This window comes from Drosophila serrata, unplaced genomic scaffold (genome assembly GCF_035046125.1).
Source record: "Drosophila serrata isolate PLE 108 unplaced genomic scaffold, ASM3504612v1 contig_36, whole genome shotgun sequence".
Classification (NCBI taxonomy): Eukaryota; Metazoa; Arthropoda; class Insecta; order Diptera; family Drosophilidae; genus Drosophila; species Drosophila serrata.
Genome location: NW_028256934.1, coordinates 149999 through 170513, shown reverse-complemented (window position 1 = coordinate 170513; position 20515 = coordinate 149999). Strand labels below are relative to the sequence as shown.

At 35.1% G+C, this 20515-nt stretch overlaps 2 protein-coding genes across 2 annotated transcripts in view; both read right to left on the bottom strand.

Moving 5' to 3' along the window:
* pigs (GAS2-like protein pickled eggs) overlaps nt 1-10174 on the bottom strand; it is a 32038-nt gene extending 21864 nt beyond the window's left edge. Inside the window, exon 1 of the mRNA XM_020956569.2 lies at nt 9813-10174. Coding sequence (XP_020812228.2) covers nt 9813-9980 — 168 coding nt within the window. The 5' untranslated portion in view covers nt 9981-10174. The remainder of the gene's footprint in view (nt 1-9812) is intronic.
* APC7 (anaphase-promoting complex subunit 7) overlaps nt 9990-20515 on the bottom strand; it is a 41858-nt gene continuing 31332 nt past the window's right edge. Inside the window, exon 6 of the mRNA XM_020956570.2 lies at nt 9990-10174. Within this exon, the coding sequence (XP_020812229.2) occupies nt 10087-10174 (88 nt within the window). The 3' untranslated portion in view covers nt 9990-10086. The remainder of the gene's footprint in view (nt 10175-20515) is intronic.

Genomic DNA, 20515 nt, shown 5'->3' with positions numbered 1-20515 from the left:
TTGTCTAAAAAATTGTCATATAAGAATATCTATAAATATCGATTAAAAGAATGTGAATATTTTAATGATTGGTTTCCGATATGATCCTGAAATTCTATATTTACACTCCTTCCTATAGCTAGGTTCTTTTTATTTATATTTGATAAATTCTAAAGGACACTATGTTTCGATACGCAAAAGCAGGAAAATCTTCTTCAATTTAAAATTGAATTATAAATAATACAATTTTCATATTTTTAAAAACAAGAACAAATCTTAAACTATTGATGCGAATAATTACGGATTTTTCTGTTCTGTGTAGGATCTAGAGTTTACAGTTTTTGGGAGTCAAGAGTTGGGAGTTAAAAGTTGGGAGTTTTTTGGCTGCCAGTTGGCTTCGCTCCCCGTTGCCAGTTGTCGGTACAAATTGCACCGTTAATAAAGTCAAAATCGGATTAGACACGGTCCAACCGCCCCCCTTTAAGTTATTTTTTTCTGCTTTATTTCTTTATTTTTATTTAAGTTGTATGCTGTTTTCTTTTCTTTTCTTTTTTTTTGCTTTGGTGGACAAAAAGTCAGCTGCAAGCCAAAGCCAAGCCACCTGTGTTGGCCACACGGACAGATATCTGGCGGTGATATAGCATTGCGATATATGTATATATCTGAGTGAAACTGAAACTGAAACTGGAAATCAAATGGTCAACACAATAAATTCAGCTCTAATGAATTTTGATTCATTTCCATTTGCTTTTGGCGCAAACAACTAAATAACTCCCGGTGATTGGGAACGTGGAACGTGAAAAAAAATATATATAACATAGATAATACCGACCACTGACCAGTGACCCATATATGTCATACGAAATGTACAATAGGTAGGCGACATTTTCATGAAGTTTTCTTGGATTATTTTCTTGGTTATTTATTGTTTTTATTGTATTGGAGCCTTTAGGTTTCAAATAAATAAATAAATAACTAAATATGACCAGTAAGTATCTATGACAAGTAAGTAAGTACCTAAGACTAGTAATTATGTATGATCAGTTTCTAACTTTAAACACTAGTAAACAATGACTTGCAACTTTTGTAACACAACACATTCCCGAAACGTGGCCAGCAGCAGTCACTTCGTTCCGGGGAAGTGAGAACCAGTTGGGAATCATAAGCACAGATGTGCGAGTTTTGTTTTGGAGCTATTTCAATGAAACTATGGAGTTATTCTTCTATATAATTTTACTAGTATATAAATCTTATCATGGCGAATCGATGGACTATATATATTCATATATATAACTGCCATAGGAACAATCGGAAAATTGTAAGAAAAAACAAAATATTATAACTTTTCCAGTTTTCAAACAGATTTTCATAAAATTTGATATATAGTCATTGTAGCCATTATTAATCTAGAATTTTATGTAAAGTTTGATAATCCTTAAAATTTCGAAAAATATAGTTAAATATATTTACTAAATTTGTAAATAGAAATATGAATTAATGAATATTGAATTCTTGTAATGGGTATCTATAAATAATTTTAATTTAACATTTTTTCATCAAACTAAATGTTTTAAAAAGCTCATAACTACGCTAAATTATAATTAATTTAAATTCAGAAAGCTGTTCCATGTTACTTTTTATTTGGTTCATGAATCTGCATACCAAATTTAAAAAATTATAATTTTGATCAATTTTAAATATTTTAACGAAGTAACCCCTTATAAAAACTTCAAATTTTCGAAAAATTTTGTTTTGTCCCAAACATGTCCAAATCGATTCGCCTGTTTATGCTGATCAAAAATATATATGGCTTATAGGGTCGAAAATGATTCCTTCACTGCGTTACAAGCTTCTGACTATATAATGATACCCTGTAAGGGTATAAAAAGATGAGTACAAGGTGGGAATAAACAGACACAACACATGGCAACCGAGAATAATAATAGGAATAATACTCTGCAAAGGTATACAAAATGTAGGAAAACAAGAATTAATTACCATACCCCTCTTAATAAATCGGATTATATATTCTAACTAACTAGCAAACTAACTAACTAACTATTCTATTCTAAGGGTTGACCCTTTCTCTTTACCCACACATAGTCCCAACTTTACCCCAATCTAGTGTTTAATCGATAAACCTTTATTGGGCTAATACATATGTCAGATGTTGATTTTGGACATGGTTTCGATCAATTTATGGCCCTGGTTCCGATGACATAGATACGTAGAAAATGCGATGTATTTTTGGAGAGGTAGTTCAATGTAGTTAGGATTTCTTTGTCAGCCTGGCAAAGTCTCCTTTGAAGAGAAAGGACTCCCCCAACCCCCCGTTTAGTTCTTGCGAAGACGACTGAGACGACGTAGCTGGGCGCGACGACGGTTGCGCATGCGTTTGCGCCTGGCTCTAATCTCATCGGCGGCGTCATCATCCACTGCGGATCCTCCACGTGATTTAGCTGCGCGTCCTCCTTTGGACTCCTCTGCCCGGATCATACCATGCAAACCCGGATCCACATGCTGCTGCGTCTTCGACAGATGATTGATCAGGGGTCGTGCCATACGGTCATCATCTCTGGTAAAGAAGCTAATGCACACACAATCATTGGTGGCAATGGTGGCAATCCTGGCCAGGCGGCGTACATAACCCTCCATGGACTCGGGGAAATCATAATTGATAACATATCGAATGTTGGGTAAATCCATGCCGCAGGAATTCAAATCGGTGGTAATCAGGATGTTGCAGCCGTTCTGACGAAACTGGCGCAAGGATTCATCACGGTCGGTGGCAGTGCGACCACTATGGATGCCATTGCAGTGGACAAAGACACGAACGAAGGTCACCAGGTGATCAACGCTGCAGCGACGCTGGACAAACACCAATATTTTTCCGGGCTTATCACTGCCATCATAAATGCTGGTCAATTCCTCCTTCAAATAGTCCAGCTTGTTGCTCTCCTGAACGATCTTCACACGCTGCTCAATGGATGTGGTGAGGCGTGTGGCGGATGCCGTGTCAACGCTGGATACCTCACCGACACGCACCATGGTATACTGGCCCATATAGCGACGGGCAATGCGCTGAACGCCACGGGATAAGGCAAAGGAGCTGGCCACCACCTGGGCATCCGGACGCATGTGCTCGATAATGCGAACCATTTGACCCTCCAGACCAACGTCCAGCATACGATCGATGCCATCAATTACCACATACATGCAACGATTCAAGGTTATTAATGCAAAGTCACCATACCATGCCTCGTGTGAATTCCTGGTCAGGATGTGGAGAATGCGACTGGGTGTCGATATCATCATATCACAGCCCAGGCGAAGGGATTGCATAGCAATGGGCTGACGATGAGCGGATCCAGCAATGCAAACGCAACGCATTCCAGGATATGCAAAGGTCTTCACCATCTGATGCAGCTGTATGGCCGCATCACGTGTTGAAACCAGCAACAGTACCGAAGGTCCACCCGGTGATCCAATTTTCCGTGTCTGATAGACATAACGAATGGCGGGCAGAACAAAGGCCAAACTCTGACCGGTGCCCGGACTTGAAACCATCAATACATTGCGTCCTTCACTGGCCAAAGGCCATACTTGAGCCTGGACAGGTGAAAATTCCATATAACCACGACGCTCCATCTGGCGGCGAGTGTATTCGGGCAGGCCGATATATCGAAAACTGATCACTGGCGCCGGCACCGGGCGTGCATCCAAGCTGGCCACCGTTATATGATAGCGATTACGGTAATTCTCCACAGCTCTCGGTGTGTCCAAAGGCAGCGAGTAGCGGAAGTTGGCAAAGTAACGAGAACGGGGTACAGAACGAGAGCGAGCACGGTAACGGCGCATAGGACGAGAAGGAGCACGATAACGGCGCATAGAACGGGAACGGGAACGGGTACGGGAACAGGAACGGGTACGAGTACGGGAAAAGGAACGGGTGCGGGAACGGGAACGTGAATGGAAGCGTGAACGGTAGCGTAAAGATGAGCGTGAACGGTAGCGTGAAGAGAAGCTTGAGGTGGAGCTTGACGAGGAGCTTGAAGAGGAGCTTGAACTCTCGCTAGAGCTGGAAGAACTTGCGGAGCTGGCAGAGCTGGCCGAGCTTGAAGAGCTGTTGTCATCATTATAATTATCCCTGGCGGAATAAAAGCGTGAACGTCGCTCAGGAGTGCGACTACGGGTGCTGCGCCTGGAGTCAGAACGGTGTTCCTGGGCATTCTCGGATCTCTCATCCCTTGGGTAACGTCCCCTCCTAGTGCTGCTACGGCTGCTACTGCGACTGCGACTGCGACTCAGGCTGCTACTCATCGACTTGACCACGGCCACACTCCTCAAAGGACTGCGACTGCGATAGCGACGACGGTCACCACTTGGAGAATAGCGGCTCCAAGACATGGTTTGGGAGTTGTTAGACCCAGTCATGGATCGAAATGAGGAAGCTGAAGCCGTTCCAGATGGCGATGGCGATGGAAATGATGAACGGCCAGATGAACGGGTTGGCGAAGTGAAAATCGATTTGGAACGCGAACTCGATGTGGAGGTAGATGGCAAGGAATCTGGTGGAGATACGTCCATAGGTTCGATGGTGGCATTCACTACACCTTGCTCAAAGTTGCTGCCCCCAATGGTGGCATCATCATCAGATTCAGAGGCTGGGGAGCCTGGCTCATCGGAGCTGGTATCCTCATCGGAGGAGGAGCTGCTCGAGATGGTGGCACTGCGCTCACGAGCCCAACGGCGTTGCCTACGTACCTTACGCTTCTTGACACGTGGTGGGGCAGCATTGGTTCGACGAGAAGAATATGTTGCACCCTCCTCGGGCGACGACGGTGGTGACTGGGATTCGCGTTCAGACATTTTCGATGATTTCTTGATTGTTTTTCTAACACATTTATCTTCAGATGCTCTAAACGGTTTCCCTTCGCTGTCTTTGGGGTTTCCTTTTGTTTTTCTTGATAGTTTTCTTTAATTTTGTAGCAGACGCTGCACGTGTTCGTCTCTCTCGTTGGAATTTTTTTTTCGAAAAGGGCTTTTGGCAGCTTGTGGGGCCGCCAACTTGATCAAAAAAAAAAATTAGAAAAAAAAAAAACTCCGTAAAGGAACTGTCCACCTCTTCGGGCGTCAACTCTGAGTAAAAAAGGCAGGGCAACTCTGGTAAAAGTTTGAATTTGCTGGTATTTACTTTACATACCATGTTGAATTATTTACAAACAATAAACTTTGGCATATTTTCGATAGTTATTGAACTGTTCCTCCTAAAATACATCACAGAAGTATAAAATAAAATTCTGCATCATTCAAAAAATCCAAAATATCTACGGAAGTAAGGCATATCTAGCCCCGTTTTGGCTTATCTACGTCTATAATTGGTTGGTCAATTAAAAGCCTTCCCTGGTCGGTATGAGCTTATATATATATGTATCTTATTTTTGTAGATATTTTTGTGTTTATCAAATTCAATTAGCCAAAGCAAGCGGAATATAAGGCGGAAAACACTTGGCAACAAAGTTGCAATACAAAATACATAAAAAACTCGATGCACTTTATGCGTTAGAGTTCTAACTTTAGACAAAATTCATATAATTAACTAGATAAATTGGCAAGCAATTGGCTTGTACAGATCGTTAAGACAATTCGCTAATGATCTGCCAAGAGGACGGACTCTGCTAACGATCTCTCAGCCATTCAGCCTCTCCATCTCCTGCTTTTTGGCTAATTGGCCCCCCTGAAAGTGGCCATCAAAGTGGTAATTACGATCGTCGTCGTTTTCGTAGGAACGGCGATGAAGACATCACAGAGCGGCGCATTGCAGCTCACGAGAAGGGTATACTGCTTCCAGCTGTCTTAAATATTCTTTTTGCTTTTGTATTTCTCTGTTTTTTCTCGGGGAGTTTCAATTAAAGTTCCATTAACGCTTCGCGACACACACAATTATCAAAAATTATATTTATGCTTATGACATTTCCGGCAGAAAAGCAGCTAAACTCCACCTCCTTTCAGATTTCCCGCGTCTCGTGAGTCATTTTCATTTATTTCGAGACAGCGTCAGACGACAGAAGATCAAAGCGGCATATCCATCACCATATCGAGCATTCGCCAAGGGATCAAGGGATTGGGATAGCTTGGGATAGGAATCATAAGCAGGAGGAGGAGTTGCCTGTGTGCCCACTGTACAGGTGGAGTCACAGTGTGTGGGGTCACAGTGGGTGAGGGGAAACCTCTGACACTTATCTTTGGGTAACTAATAAATACTATACAATAAATACATAAATATAATAAATATATATATTAAATAAACATATAGTTTTAATATTACATATAATAAATTATATTTTATATATATTTCTGTAATATTTATTGCCAATTATTATTTTAAAGTAATTATTTAATATTAATTATGTAAATCCTTTCTTTTTGGGTAATCAATAAATATTATAGAATAAATACGTAAACATAATAAATAATATATATAATAAATAAACCTACAGTTTAAATATTACATATGATAAATTATATTTCATGTATATTTCTATAATATTTATTGTTATTTAATATCTCTAAATAATTATTTAATATTAATTATGTAAATCGTTTCTTTGGGTAATCAATAAATATTATACCATTAATAAATATAATATATATTATATATATTAAATAAACATAAAGTTCAAAGATTACATATAATAAATTATATTTCATATATATTTCTATAATATTTATTGCTAATTATTATTTTAAAGTAATTATTTAATAATAATTATAAAAATCGTTTCTTTGGGTAATCAATAAATATTATACAATAAATACATAAACATAATAAATAATATATATAATAAATAAACATAAAGTTCAAAGATTACATATAATAAATTATATTTTATATATATTTCTGTAATATTTATTGCCAATTATTATTTTAAAATAATTATTTAATAATAATTATGAAAATCGTTTCTTTGGGTAATCAATAAATATTATACAATAAATACATAAATATAATATATATTACATATAATAAATAAACACACAGTTTAAATATTACATATAATAAATTATATTTCATATATATTTCTATAATATTCATTGCCTATTATTATTTTAAAATAATTATTCAATATTAATTATGTAAATTCTTTCTTTGGATAATAAGAAAATTGGTTAATGTTATACAAACTTTAAATTTCGATAACGATTTATACATCTTCCAACACTATTTAGTATTTAAACATCATGTTGCCACAATCAGGGTTGTATTTGTGCAACAAACAGGGCTGCATTCTTGCCACAAACAGGGTTGTGTTTTTGCAACAAACAGGGCTGCATTCTTGCAACAAACAGGGTTGTATTCTCGCCACAAACAGGGCTGCACAATTTTGTCGTTTACATTTTTAAAAGTTGAAAAATGTTCTTAACAAAAAAAATAAATAAAATATTTATGAAACAAAAAGAAAACAAACTAACAAATTAAAATTAACTACTAACTATTTAATGTTTAATTCATTAAATGAATTATATACTCCCTATTTTTTCCTATAAAAAAACCCATAAACAACTTGGCTTACAAAGGGTTAAACTGTAAATTCTTTCAAAACCATGGGTTCTTTTGGCCAAAACACACACACATTGACCACATAGAATTCCCAACTTCTCAGCTCCCAGCAGGAGATCTCTTTTTCTTTTTTTCTCCTTTTTTTTAGGGGTAAGACAAGACATGGAAGGCGCATACGAATCCGATGATCTTGTGGCCGATACGAATCCCCACAAACTGCTACATTGGTCCAAAGCAACAACAACAAGTCAAGACAAATTGTCTACGGGTTGAGGTCTTGCTATTGGCCTCCAGCGTGACGATGTCGGGTGCTACTGGCGCCACTCAGCGCCAAGAAAAACCAAGGAAAAAACCGAAAAAAAAAAACAAAACCTAAGAAAAAAAAAAAAAAAAAACAGAGAAAACAGCAGCAGCACAGCGAGGGCCACAAAGGGAGGTGGAAGATGTGGAGCCAGGTGAGGATTGGTTGCAGAAAACAGAGGCAACAGGCTGAGGCAGGGGCAGGGACTGTGGTTATGGCATGTGCCACCAAAAACCAAAACCAAAAACCGAACCAAACCAAGCATTCTGTCTGCGAATTGGTTTGTGATTTCAAAAGCCGTCTCTTTTAATAAGTATTTCGTTAGGAAATTAATTTAAAAATGTATTTCCTAACAGAAACTGTTGAAAACGGAAAGAAGAGAGAATGTTCTTCGGATCTAGGAGCTTGACCACAAATTAGCATTGAAAATAATAAAATCTTAAAAACCATTACAGAAATTTGTTAAGCAAATTTCATTATATAAAAAAAATCTGTAGAAAATACAGTAGAATAAAGATAATTTTAAGACAAGAAAGGGCAGCAAACGTTAAGCAGAGTTTATATACCCCTAAATTATCATTGAATTATAGAATCGCACAGGAAATCCATCATAAGTAAGCTTAAAATATTTTAATTCTGTGAATCAATATTTATCCATATTTTTATACAATTTGTTCGCATAATCAAAGTTTAAAAATTTCATAACTATGCCAAAAAAGCCTTAATATAAAATCGGACAACTTGTCTATGTTAGTTTTTACTAGGTTAATAAATCTGCATACTCAGTTTAAAATGTTAAAAAATTTAAAATTTTTGTCAATTTCTAAAAATTTTAACCCCTTTGAAAAAATGGAAATTTGTCAAAAAATATTTTTCTCTGGCGAACATGGCTAGATCGATTTGGCTTTTGATGCTGATCAAGAATATATATTATTTATAGGGTCGGAAATGACTCCTTCACTGCATTACAAGCTTATGACTGAAATTATAATACCATTTTTTAAGCCGATATTTATCATTTTCATATAAAATTTTAAAGGTTTTTAGCTTAAAAATTGGTAACAACGTCGATGGTTTTTTGATCATAACTTGGCTTAAACTCAACCGATTTCAGTTTGGTCTGGATATTTCTTTTTGGTTTTTGTAAACGAACATTTCTGCATTTAAATCTAAATTTATGATTTTTGGTAAATTTTTGAAAATTTTGACGATGAAAAAATTTAAAAAAAAATCTAAAAAATTTTGTTTTTTTAAAATATAGCTAGAAAAATTCGCCTGTTGATTCTGATCAAGAATGTATAAGATTTATAAGGACGGAAATAACTCCTTTAGTGGATTACAAGTTTCTGACTAAAATTATAATACCCTTACCTTTCAAGGGTTTAAAATATACAACAAAAAATCATTTGTTTTCCCCAACCTAATATCCTTTGTTTCCACCCATCTCTTTTCAATTGTATGGTTTAATTACTATTTGCTTTAAACATTTCTAATTACTTTTTTAGCCATTAGAAACGTTTTTCCAATTTGCAGATATTTGCTTTTATTTCTATTTATTAGCTCGGTTGCATTAGTCGAGTGCCTCATTTATGGCATGTTCTGCCTGAACTTTGTTCTCAAAACGCTTTTCAGTTAAGCAACCTGAGCCACCTGAGCGCTTTTGGCTCAATGAACCTACCTCCTCCTAACCCTTCCCTTTCCTTCCCCCCGCCCTCTTGGTTGACCTCGTTTTCCACGTTGTTGCTTTTTCCTGGAGTGCCGGAGAAGCCTTTTAGCCAAGGCATAAAAACAAAAAAACAAAAAAAAAGTGGAGAAAAATATACATATATGAAATGGAAATCTGTGGAGGTCTCTTAGCACTTCGTAGAGAGTTTAAGAGTGGGTGGGGAAAGTGTGAATTTGTTTCTAACTTTCTTTAGTATTTGTTCTTGATTTTGTTTTACCGCCCATTTAAAAGTTTATTTTGCCCACCTTGCAGAGGGCCACGCCCGTGTCCAAGCGATCCATGAAGTTCTCGGCATTGATGCTCAGCTCCGGATACAAAGTGCTTAGCCATTCGGCGAGATCCTCCTTCATGGCCTCCAGATACTCCTCGCTGGACTTGAAGGGCCTATAAGGCCGTGCCTCCAACATGGCCATAATGTGGTGTTTCTTTTGGGATTTTTTCAAAGAAAACTTCTCCTTGACTTTCGCTTTTTGTTAATTAGTTTTTCGTTGATTTCTTAATTTTGTTTAGAATCCTTTTCTAGCAAAATTTCGTTGGATTTTCGTTAATATTCGGGGGCATTGCGTCTCTTGGTCGTTTCGAATTAATTTGGAGAGATTTTTTAGAGCTGCAAGAAAAACAGTAAATTGATTATTAGTAAAGTGAAAATTAAATAAGAATAGAGAATCAGAACTTTGCTGCAACTCGCAAATTCTTACTGTCTTGCAGATTTGCCAGTAAAATGTCTAATAAATTATAAAAAATACAACAATGTTTTGTGATTTTTTTTGCACAAAATAATTCAACCCCGCAGAATACATGGAAAATAACAACAACGGCGAAAATTTATGATTGTGCCACTGCAGCTGACATAATTATGGGACACAAAACCGCAACGGCGGCAACAGAGACCGCCGCCAGCGGCAACAGCAGCGCCAACAACAAAAAGCACTCAGACAAATGGTGAGGAAGTTATTAAACAATATTTATAAAAAAGTAGTCCTTTTAATTAATTCTTTTATAACATTGCAAGGGTATTATAAAATCAGTCAGAAGCCCAAAACTAAGTGAAGAGTTCACTTCCGACCCTATAAATCATATATATTCTTGATCAGCATCAACAGACAAATCTTTTAAGCCATTTCCGGCCGAAAAAAAATTTTTCCGAAATTTCCCTTTTTTCGGAAAAAGGTTACATCATGAAAATTTGCAAAAATCGGCCAAAAATTCACTTTTTAAATGAAGTATGCAGTTTTATTAACCTGCCAAAAATTAGCATACTGCCGCTTTCCGAATTGAAATTAATGCGTTTTTGGCTTAGTTATAAAAAATTTCATATAAAAATATTGTTAATATCGGTTCAAAATTACCATTTTTATAAAAAAAAAACACACACAAAAAGAAGAAGAAGAAAGCTAAACTTACTCTAGCTAGGGCCTTGCTTACGTATAAGACTTGAGAATCGCAGAGGAGAGCGCTCTAGGTACCAAGTCACCCTCCTATGCGATTCTCATAGCTTTGATCTTCTAAAAATTAACAAGAACGCTTTCCGAATTAAAATTAATGCCTTTTTGGCTTAGTTATGAATTTTTTAAATTTTGGTTTGTCGACAAAATTTGAATATAAAAATTTAGATAATATCGATTATCTACGACCTTCAGTCAGAAGCTTAAAAGAAAGTGAAGGAGTCATTTCCGACCCTATAAATCATATATATTCTTGATCAGCATCTACAGGGCTTTCTTTCTAGCTTTATCCGGCCGAAAACAAAATTTTTCAGAAATTTCCCATTTTTTTAAAAAAAGGAAAGGGGTTACATCATGAAAATTTGCAAAAATCGGCCAAAAATTCACATTTTAAATGGAGTATGCAGTTTTATTAACCTGCTAAAAATTAACATACTGCCGCTTTCCGAATTGAAATTAATGCGTTTTTGGCTTAGTTATGAGATTTTTAAATTTTGATTTGTCGAAAAATTTCAAATAAAAATATTGTTAATATCGGTACAAAAATGGTAATGGGCCTTCAGTCAGAAGCTTAAAAGAAAGTGAAGGAGTCATTTCCGACCCTATAAATCATATATATTCTTAATCAGCATCAACAGACGAATCGATCTGGGCATGTATTGAAGATAAATAAATTTTTGAAATTTTTTCAATATTTTATAAGGGGTTACATCAATAAAATTATCAAAAAATTACAAAAATTTGAATTTTGTTTAAATTTTAAACAAAGTATGCAGATTTATTAACATAATAAATAGTAACATGGGACAGCTTTCCAAATTGAATTTAATGCTTTTTTGGCTTAGTTATGAAATTTTTAAACATTTGATTTGTCGAAAACCTTGTCACATAAAAATATGATTACTTTTTTTAATTATTATGATATTTTTGCAAGTGTAGAAATAAAATCAATACATAAAACATAAAAGTGACTCGCGGCACAGTCGTCGTCTGTCGGTTACTTGAAAAAGCCTCAGACTCAAACTCGGCAGCGGTACCTCCAACCTCTAGAGATTGGTATTGGGATTGGGACGGGGCGCCAGGTTAATGGCAGCATTCCGCTCATTAAAAAACTGGCACCTACCATATATACTTTTGTAGATATATATATACTATATGGAGGTATATATGTATATTCCAGCGACTAATTAGCGGTGAACTGTGAACTTCAAGGAGGAGAGGAGAGAGAGATTAATGTCGGGACATTTATCGAATTATCGTTGCATAAGGAAGCCGCCAATAAAATACTACAGAAAAAAGAAAACAGGATCTGTGACCTTGAATGGAGTAATGCCCCGCCCACAAAATTAATCCTTAACAAAGATAAAATTAACAGGAAATCGCAGGGGAAACTTTTGTTTCTTAAAGCTGACTTTTTAATAAAAACTTTTAAGGAGAAAGAGTTTTAAGAAGATATCGAAGGGTTTTAGGGAACAATTAAAAGAAGGTAGAAAATAAGGATATATATAAAGATATAATGATTCAGTTTGCAAAGATATAAAAAATTGCAGAAAATCAAATTTTTACAAGCCAATCTTGTCTATAATTTTATACCATTATCTTTATACCATTATCTTTATACCATTATCTTTATACTTTATATAAAATTCCTATATCATAAGAATCTATAATAACCTATAATAATACCAGGATTTTACCAGGACTAACCTAGGAATAAACAAGGAATTTACTAGGAATAAACCAGGAATATATATTATAAATAAATAAGGAAAATCAGAGCTAAACTAGAAATAAATCAGGAATTTACCAGAACTAAGACAGGAATTTACCAGAAATAATAAGTTATATACCAGGACTTTACCAGGAATATTACAATAAAAAAAAAAAAAAACAAACTAAAACCATCCAAGAGAAATTTAGCAAGAGAAGAAAATAAATTGTATATATTTGCCAATGACTTCGTTGGTGTTTCTGTGTATTAAATGTTTTTTATAGGTTTTTGTTTTTTGCATTAAATGTTTTTGTATATCTTTGTATTTGTATTTTTTTCGTATTATTTTGTACCGTATCTTACTGTATTTGTTGGTGTATTTAATTCAGCTTCGATTTGGTTGCATTAAGTGTGTGCCTTGCGTAACCCCCGATTGGCCGATGAGGCTCGGGGCTGGAAACTCTCTGGGCTCTGGTCTTAATTAAGGCGCAACAGCGTTTTATTTTTGTATTATTTTTATATTTCTTTGGCCAACACTTACGTGCATGTTTGGGGGAATCCAAAGTTGGATTTACAGATTCAGAGATCGGACAAGTACAAAAGGCTGGCCATATGTGTGTATTGGCTAATTTGTTGGCCATTGATGAGGGACAAGCAAACGGATTGCCAACCCGACCCCCGGGTGGTGACCAAATTCGCATCTCATCTCCCCAGATTTCACTTTTACATGAATATATATATATATATATATATATAAACACATATTGCCTAGATCGATCAGTGAATCCAGTCAGTATTCACATGCCACGCCCCCCCTGCTGGCTCAAGAAAAAATAATGAAAAGAGTCGCAAAAACGCTAAAAACACATTCGAGACAAACGAATATGCAAATGTTCGCTTCGCTGGCCTTTTGTTCGAATGATTAGCGGTATTTTTGAAAGTGAATTTAATTAAAAAAGTGCGCACCAAGCACAACAACACATACACCAACACATACACCAACAAATACACCAATAGTTTGCATAGGATGCGTCTCCCATATAAGACTTAACATTCCATTCGCAAATCTCTTTCTCTACTTATTTTTAGGCAATGCAACTCTTTAACTTTTATTTTCTACCCATAATCAAAGCCTCTTATTTGTAGTTCTGTGTGGAAACTATTGTGTAAATTCAATATCTTATCTAACTCAAGTTTACATATGGTGAAATAGTATAATAAATAAACTATATAGAGCTATATACCGGAAAGGTTCTCAAGTAGCTTGTTTTGCTTAGAGTCGTAACAGATATTCCCAACCATTTCTAATTTAATTTTCAAAGCCCTCTCTAAGTTTAACAAAACCTAAACAAAACCTTAAAAAAAATCCCCCACAATTTCCCACAACTTCCAACAATTTTTTTGTATTTCTTTTTCTTTGTTTTCCCTTATTTTTCTCCACCTCCATCTTAACAATGGAGGCCAGAGACAAGTGTGAATTGCCGGAATGACAGTAAAAGTGATCGAGAGTGTGAAGCCGATAACAGCAATGGCTATAAAAACAGTGAGTATGGAAAATATGTTATAAAAGTAACGCATTCAATTCAGTTGTTGTGGTTGTTGTTGTTGACTTTTTCAATTAACAATTACAAACGTCGCAGAAAGATACAAAAGTTTGGTTTGCCATTGCATTCGTATCTTTCGTATTTTGTATTTGTAGTTGGGTCATGTCTTTGGGTTTCCCAACACCCAAGAGTTTTGTTTTGTTTTTTTAGAGTGCCTAGGGAAAAATATATACATAAAACTATCTCTTAGTCCTAGAAATACTTGGTATTTGGCAGGCTTTTAATTAGCTTTGATGGTTAATGGTGTAAGTTTAAGATCAAAAGAAAGGGATTATGAAAAGTTTCGATAAATTATCGATAAATTAATAAACGATAAATGGAAAACAAATAAATATGGTTTAAATTAATATATGAATAAAAATGTGATTCGCGTGAAATAATTACTAAACTTAAATGGGTAAAATTACATATTTATATATTTCCAATTCAAAAACTCCTTAAAAAACACCATTTAATTATAGCTCGAAAATAATTCCAGGTATATTTAGTATACAAAAAAAAGAAACTGATAAATAAAAGTAATATGCCTTTTAGGGAATATTTAATGAGTTTAAAAAATCAACTAATTATCTAAGCTGTGCAAATTAATCTCCAAATTGCACTTTTTCCTCAGTGCCAGTCCCCAAAAAAGGGTATCCTCAATCAATTTAATCACACAACTCACTTCACTCACATCGTTTATACCCCATATATACACACACATGTGTATATTTCCCCCTCTATTAAACATATTATATATTTTCCTTTACCATGCCACCCAAAACGATCAATGACACTTGAAGCGACAATCGAAACGATTTCATTTCGAGGCAACACACAACATACAATGGGGAGTTTGCTTCACACTTCCACAAAAAACAATAAAAAAAAAAAAAGAAATCATAAATAAATATACTCCCATATATGTGTGTACGATATATGCAATCTGAACTTGATGCACTCGCATCTGTCAGAAAAATTTCAGTGTCGAATATGGGGGCTCCGTGGGCCATGATTTTGACAGCGATGCAGTGCAGCTTGTCGGTGTCGAGGGGATTCCCCTTACACTCTCGTATCTCGTTCAAGTGCCAAAGTTATTTTCACAAGTTATTATCTATCCATTTTTCCCCTTTTTTTTCAGCCATTGAGCCGGTAACAACAATGGTAACACACACACAAGCACTCGACATGGAAAAGGAGGTGTGAGTTGCCTTCTCTTCCCCAAAAAAAAAAAAGAGATTTCCCCAAACCTAAAAACCTAAAGCCATGGCTCTTTTGCATACAACAAACACTCCTTTACTGCTTTACTCCTTTACTCCTTCACTCCTTCACTCCTTTACTCCTTCACTCCTTTACTCCTTTACTCCTTTTGTGGAGTCTCCGCCCTGCTTCCTTTGTCCGTTGATGCATTGTCATCCCCTGGCACATTCCACATCAGAAAGTACGATGATCATCATCATCATCATCATCATTGTCAGGCGTCATGTCGCGGCATTGCCATAAATGTCAGCACTATATATATATCCCTATATTCTCTGCCACCTCCTAGATTTTTCCCCTCCAGGTTTTTCCCACCTCCTCCTAGTTGTCGCTCATTTGGTTAAATGCACTTGGCGGAGGAGTTTCCTTTTGTCTCCGTTCCATTTCGTGGCTGCATTCACGGCTAAAATCAATAGACCAAAGCCTAGAGACAAAAGGCAAACCGGCCCGGCGCCGTCACCATTGCCATTTTCTAGTTAAGAACATAAAATATATATATACATATATCTGTAAGAGAAATAGAAAAACAAAATAAGAAACTATCATAGGGAAATTACTTGCACAGTGGTCATCAAGATCCAAACTGAATAATTAATAAGCTGTAACACAACAATGTTCAAACTGATTTATGCGACATGATTTAAAAACAACGAAAAAATCCAACATGATATGTATGGCTTGAAGCTTTTTTGCATATATTAAATATATTTCAAGTTGAGCATTCAACTCAAATATATGTTATTAGCTGGGGGATTAATTAATTTTGATTTGAAACAATATTTATGCCTCTGATTTGATAATATATTCATGCATTTCTTCACGGAATTTTGAGTTGGGGAATAAAATATATCGAATTATATACTGAAAATATTGCAGAGCAACTCTAAGATATTTAAGTTGTTTAATCATAACCAGGATTTAAATATTCGCATTCTTTGAATGAATATTTATCCATATTTTTTTATGACAATTTTTTTCGACAAATCAAAGCTTAAAAAACTCATAACTCAGCTAAAAATGCATTAATTTCAATTCGGAAAGCTGTTCGGTGCTAGTTTTTATTAGGTTAATAAATCTGTATACTCAGTTTAAAATGTTAAAAAATTCAAATTTTTATCAATTTTTGACAATTTTAACGATGCAACCCTTTATAAAATTTTGAAAAAATTCGAAAAAATTTAACATTTTTCGGACATGCCCAGATCGATTCGCCTGTAGATGCCGATCAAGAATATATATGATTTATAGGGTCGGAAATGACTCCTTCACATTGTTACGCTTTTGCTTAAAATTTAATACCCAGCAAGAGTATAAAAATCTTATGAAAACTAAGATATTGAGTCTTTTTAATTTTTATATTATTAGATACCTTCCAGGGCAATTTCAGAACCACTGTCTGATGAATACTTATACTTTTATATACATATTTATTAGCTAGTTTGCGTTGGGGACACTTTTCTTCTATCTTTTTTCTTTTTTTTATGAAGTAGTGTCGAGTGTGTGTTTGTGTGTGTGTGTGGGAGGACGACGACCTTGGACTAGCTGAGCAGCGAGGCAAAAATTGTGAGGGAGGGAGTCTTAGTCTGGCATCGGGCCAAAACTAAAGTTCACAAGACTGACTCACCCGGAGAACAAATGATTTTTGTAAAAATAAAACTGCTGGTACATTGCAGGCAAAATGTGAAAAATCTAACGAGTTGCGTTTTTTTGTTTTCGAACCTAAAGTAGATCATGTTAACCTTCTGAAGCCGCTAATACCATTCAAAAATAAACCCAAAGAACTACAAAGCCACAAAAAACTTGTCTCTGAAAATGGCCGCCTTTTTGTTGTATAGAAAATGTCGCAGAAACTTAATTTACAATTTATTTAGTTTTGTTTTTTTTTTGTTTGCCTCCGTCTGAAACGAAGCAAAAAAAAGAAACAGAAACCAAGACAAAGCTGCGGACAAGCTAAGAATTCGAAACAAGAAACGCAACTTAAGCTCTGCGTAGGTTTCTTAAGTAACTTCAAATGTTTTGATTAGACTTTAAATGACAACAACAACAATGGACTTTAGCTCAAAGTCATTTGCGCAGTCGCAGTCGCAGTCGCAGTCACTGTCGGCGTCTCTGTAAGTAACGCAGTGTGGGTTGTAGAGGGGGAGGCAGGCAAGCCAGCGGGGAAAGAATAAACAGCAAAGAGAGAAGAATAAAAAGAGGGAAAAAAGCGCAAGTTAACGGTTTATTTTTTGGAACTTACATACATACTTTAGCTCGCTGATTTATCACTAAACATTTAAAAGTTATGGAATTTATTTAAGATCTCACTATTTCAAAACAATTAAAAACTTTAGATGTGGAAAATAAATATATTTTCTAGTTAATTTTCTTACCATAACATAGAACTTATCTAACCGGCTTTAATAATAGCTAAAGAAATTAACTAGGCCAAATGATATTCGTTGCAAAACACTATAACTTCTAGTAGGGTATTCGGGTAATATCTTATCTATTGATTGGGGTACGAGGGGGATTACTTGAAAGGTTTTCGCTTTATCTAAGACTCTCTAGCAGCACCTGGCTTCATTTACAGGTATATGATATATGCTTATAGATACTTTTTCTCTATATATATTCCAAGCTCAATGACGTAATGGTGGAGGGACTTTAAGAGTTAATTTTTTTGCCTTGCTGCCTTGCCACTTCTAATGTTTGTCTCCCTGTCTCCCCGTCCTTCTCCATCTTACTGGGTCTCTCTCCTTCCGCCCCGCCCACTGTCTGACTTTCATTAAGTATGGCTTTAAGTTGGCTTTTGTGTTTGTTGAGGCGACTGTTGCTTTTTGTTGTTGTGTTTTTGTTTTTTGCTTTGGTGTCTGGCTCCGTTGATTCTACTTCAACTTGGTACAGTCGAAGTCGCAAAAATAGGTAAGGTTTGTGTCTTATTAAAGAGAGAATTTATATGCCTTACTTTTGTATATAAATAATGTTAAATAAGTCTTTTTGTGGGGTTCTGAGCATACTTGAAGCTAAAATCTATATATAAATATATATTTTAATGTGTCCTATAATTGGTTTTCTTTTTAATATATCGGAACAATATATTTGGAAAAGAAATATATTAATTAAATAAAATATTTTGAATGATTTTCAGTACTTTCATATTTTAAATATCAATATAAACCAGAGTTAAAGATATTTTCGATATAAAATTGAGTGTAATATATTTGAAAAAGAAACATATTAATTAAATGACATATTTTGAAAGATTTTTAGTACTTTCATATTTAAAAAATCAATATATATCATAATTTCAGATATTTTGATATAAAAATGAATGCAATATTCAATATATCATATATTACTGCTTTTCTTTCGATATAAAATCCTAGATAATTTAATTAAATATTTTTCACTGCATTTATTGACCAGGGGACATTTTTCTAGTTCTGTATTTCGTTTCAAAAATTAATAAAGTATATATAAATATACAACAAAATAGTTTTCCCATGTTTCAAATGAAAAAATTAGAAGATAAGGTTACACTTATCGAACGCCTGCTGTACTTTTGTTTATTGTTGCCTGCGTATTCGTTGTTGTATTGGTGTTGTTGTTGTTGGTGTTTTTGTTGTTGTTGGTGGTGTTGTTGTTGGTGGTGTTGTTGTTGGTGATGCTGCAAAGTTCTCGCTGCTGCACAACGCATGCTATCTCCCTCTCTGCCGGCTCTGTCTTCCTCTCTCTTAGCTCACCTTTTGGAGTGGACCTGAAACGCAGCTTTCCGCTCTTTGGTCTTCTCCCGCTCTCTGCTCTTGACCTTGAACTTGTGCCGGGTTTACTTTTGTTTTCTTTGGTCGCCTCGCCGTCACTTATGAGTTTTTTCTTATATATATATATTTTTTTTTTTTGCTCCCCCTTCTCTCTTTTTGTGTGTGTGTCTTTATTGTTGCCTTTCTTTTCGGGCCAGGCCTAATCAGGCTTAATGCCGTCGCCATCTCGCTCGCGGGGGGAAAGGCAAAGAGACCTTTTCTGAGAATCGCACATCGAAAGGGCAATTCTTCGGCATTTATGCAGAAATCGAAGCGGCAAACTCTGTAATTTCAATATGCTAAATTCCCAATTGGGATTTCTTAAAGATTCTTCAGGAGGGTTCTTTAATTCTTAGAAGATTTTGAATAAATACAAATAAAGATATCAATCGAACTCACAAATCTTTAAATAATGACAAATAGGAAGTAATATCTCAGAGCTTGGAACTTTAAAACTTCTTGGAACAGCAAAAGTTTATCTAATTCTTAGAAGATTTTGAATAAAACAGAAGATTTTAAATAAAAGTAAGAATCGAACACACAAACCTACAAATAATGACAAATAGAGAGTAATATCTTAAATCTTCAAGGAATTGTTATTTGGTATCATAATCATAAATAGATCAAAAAGATTCTTAGAGGCTTCTCAGAAGAATTCAAATATATACAAAATAAAAAAGGTTTTTATCGAACTGACAAATCTACAAAAGTAACTAATAGATTACTATTATTAGAAACTAATATCTTAAAGGTTTTTTTTTAACTTTTTGATAGCAAATCTATAAGATTTCTTAAAGATTCTTTAAAAGACTTCTCTTAGTCCCAAAAGATTTCGAATAAATACAAATCAAAAATCAACCCATTAATCTACAAAATGTCTAAAAAAAAAAAAAATTTGTAGATTTGTCTTAAGATTTCTTTATAATTTATGGACAAATCGCATCGTTCTTTTGTAAATCATTTTGTTAACTTCTTAAAATAACTTTAATTACAAATGTTGTTTTGGCAAATAAAACAGAGTCATACAGAAAAAAAAAACCACCGTTACCTTGCTAAGAAAACATAAAAACTAGTTGCAAAATACACACACAAAAAATAGTGGGGAAAAAATGGCATTGACAGAGGTGTCAAAAAGGTTTCACCGATTAAAGTACACCTATTTGCACA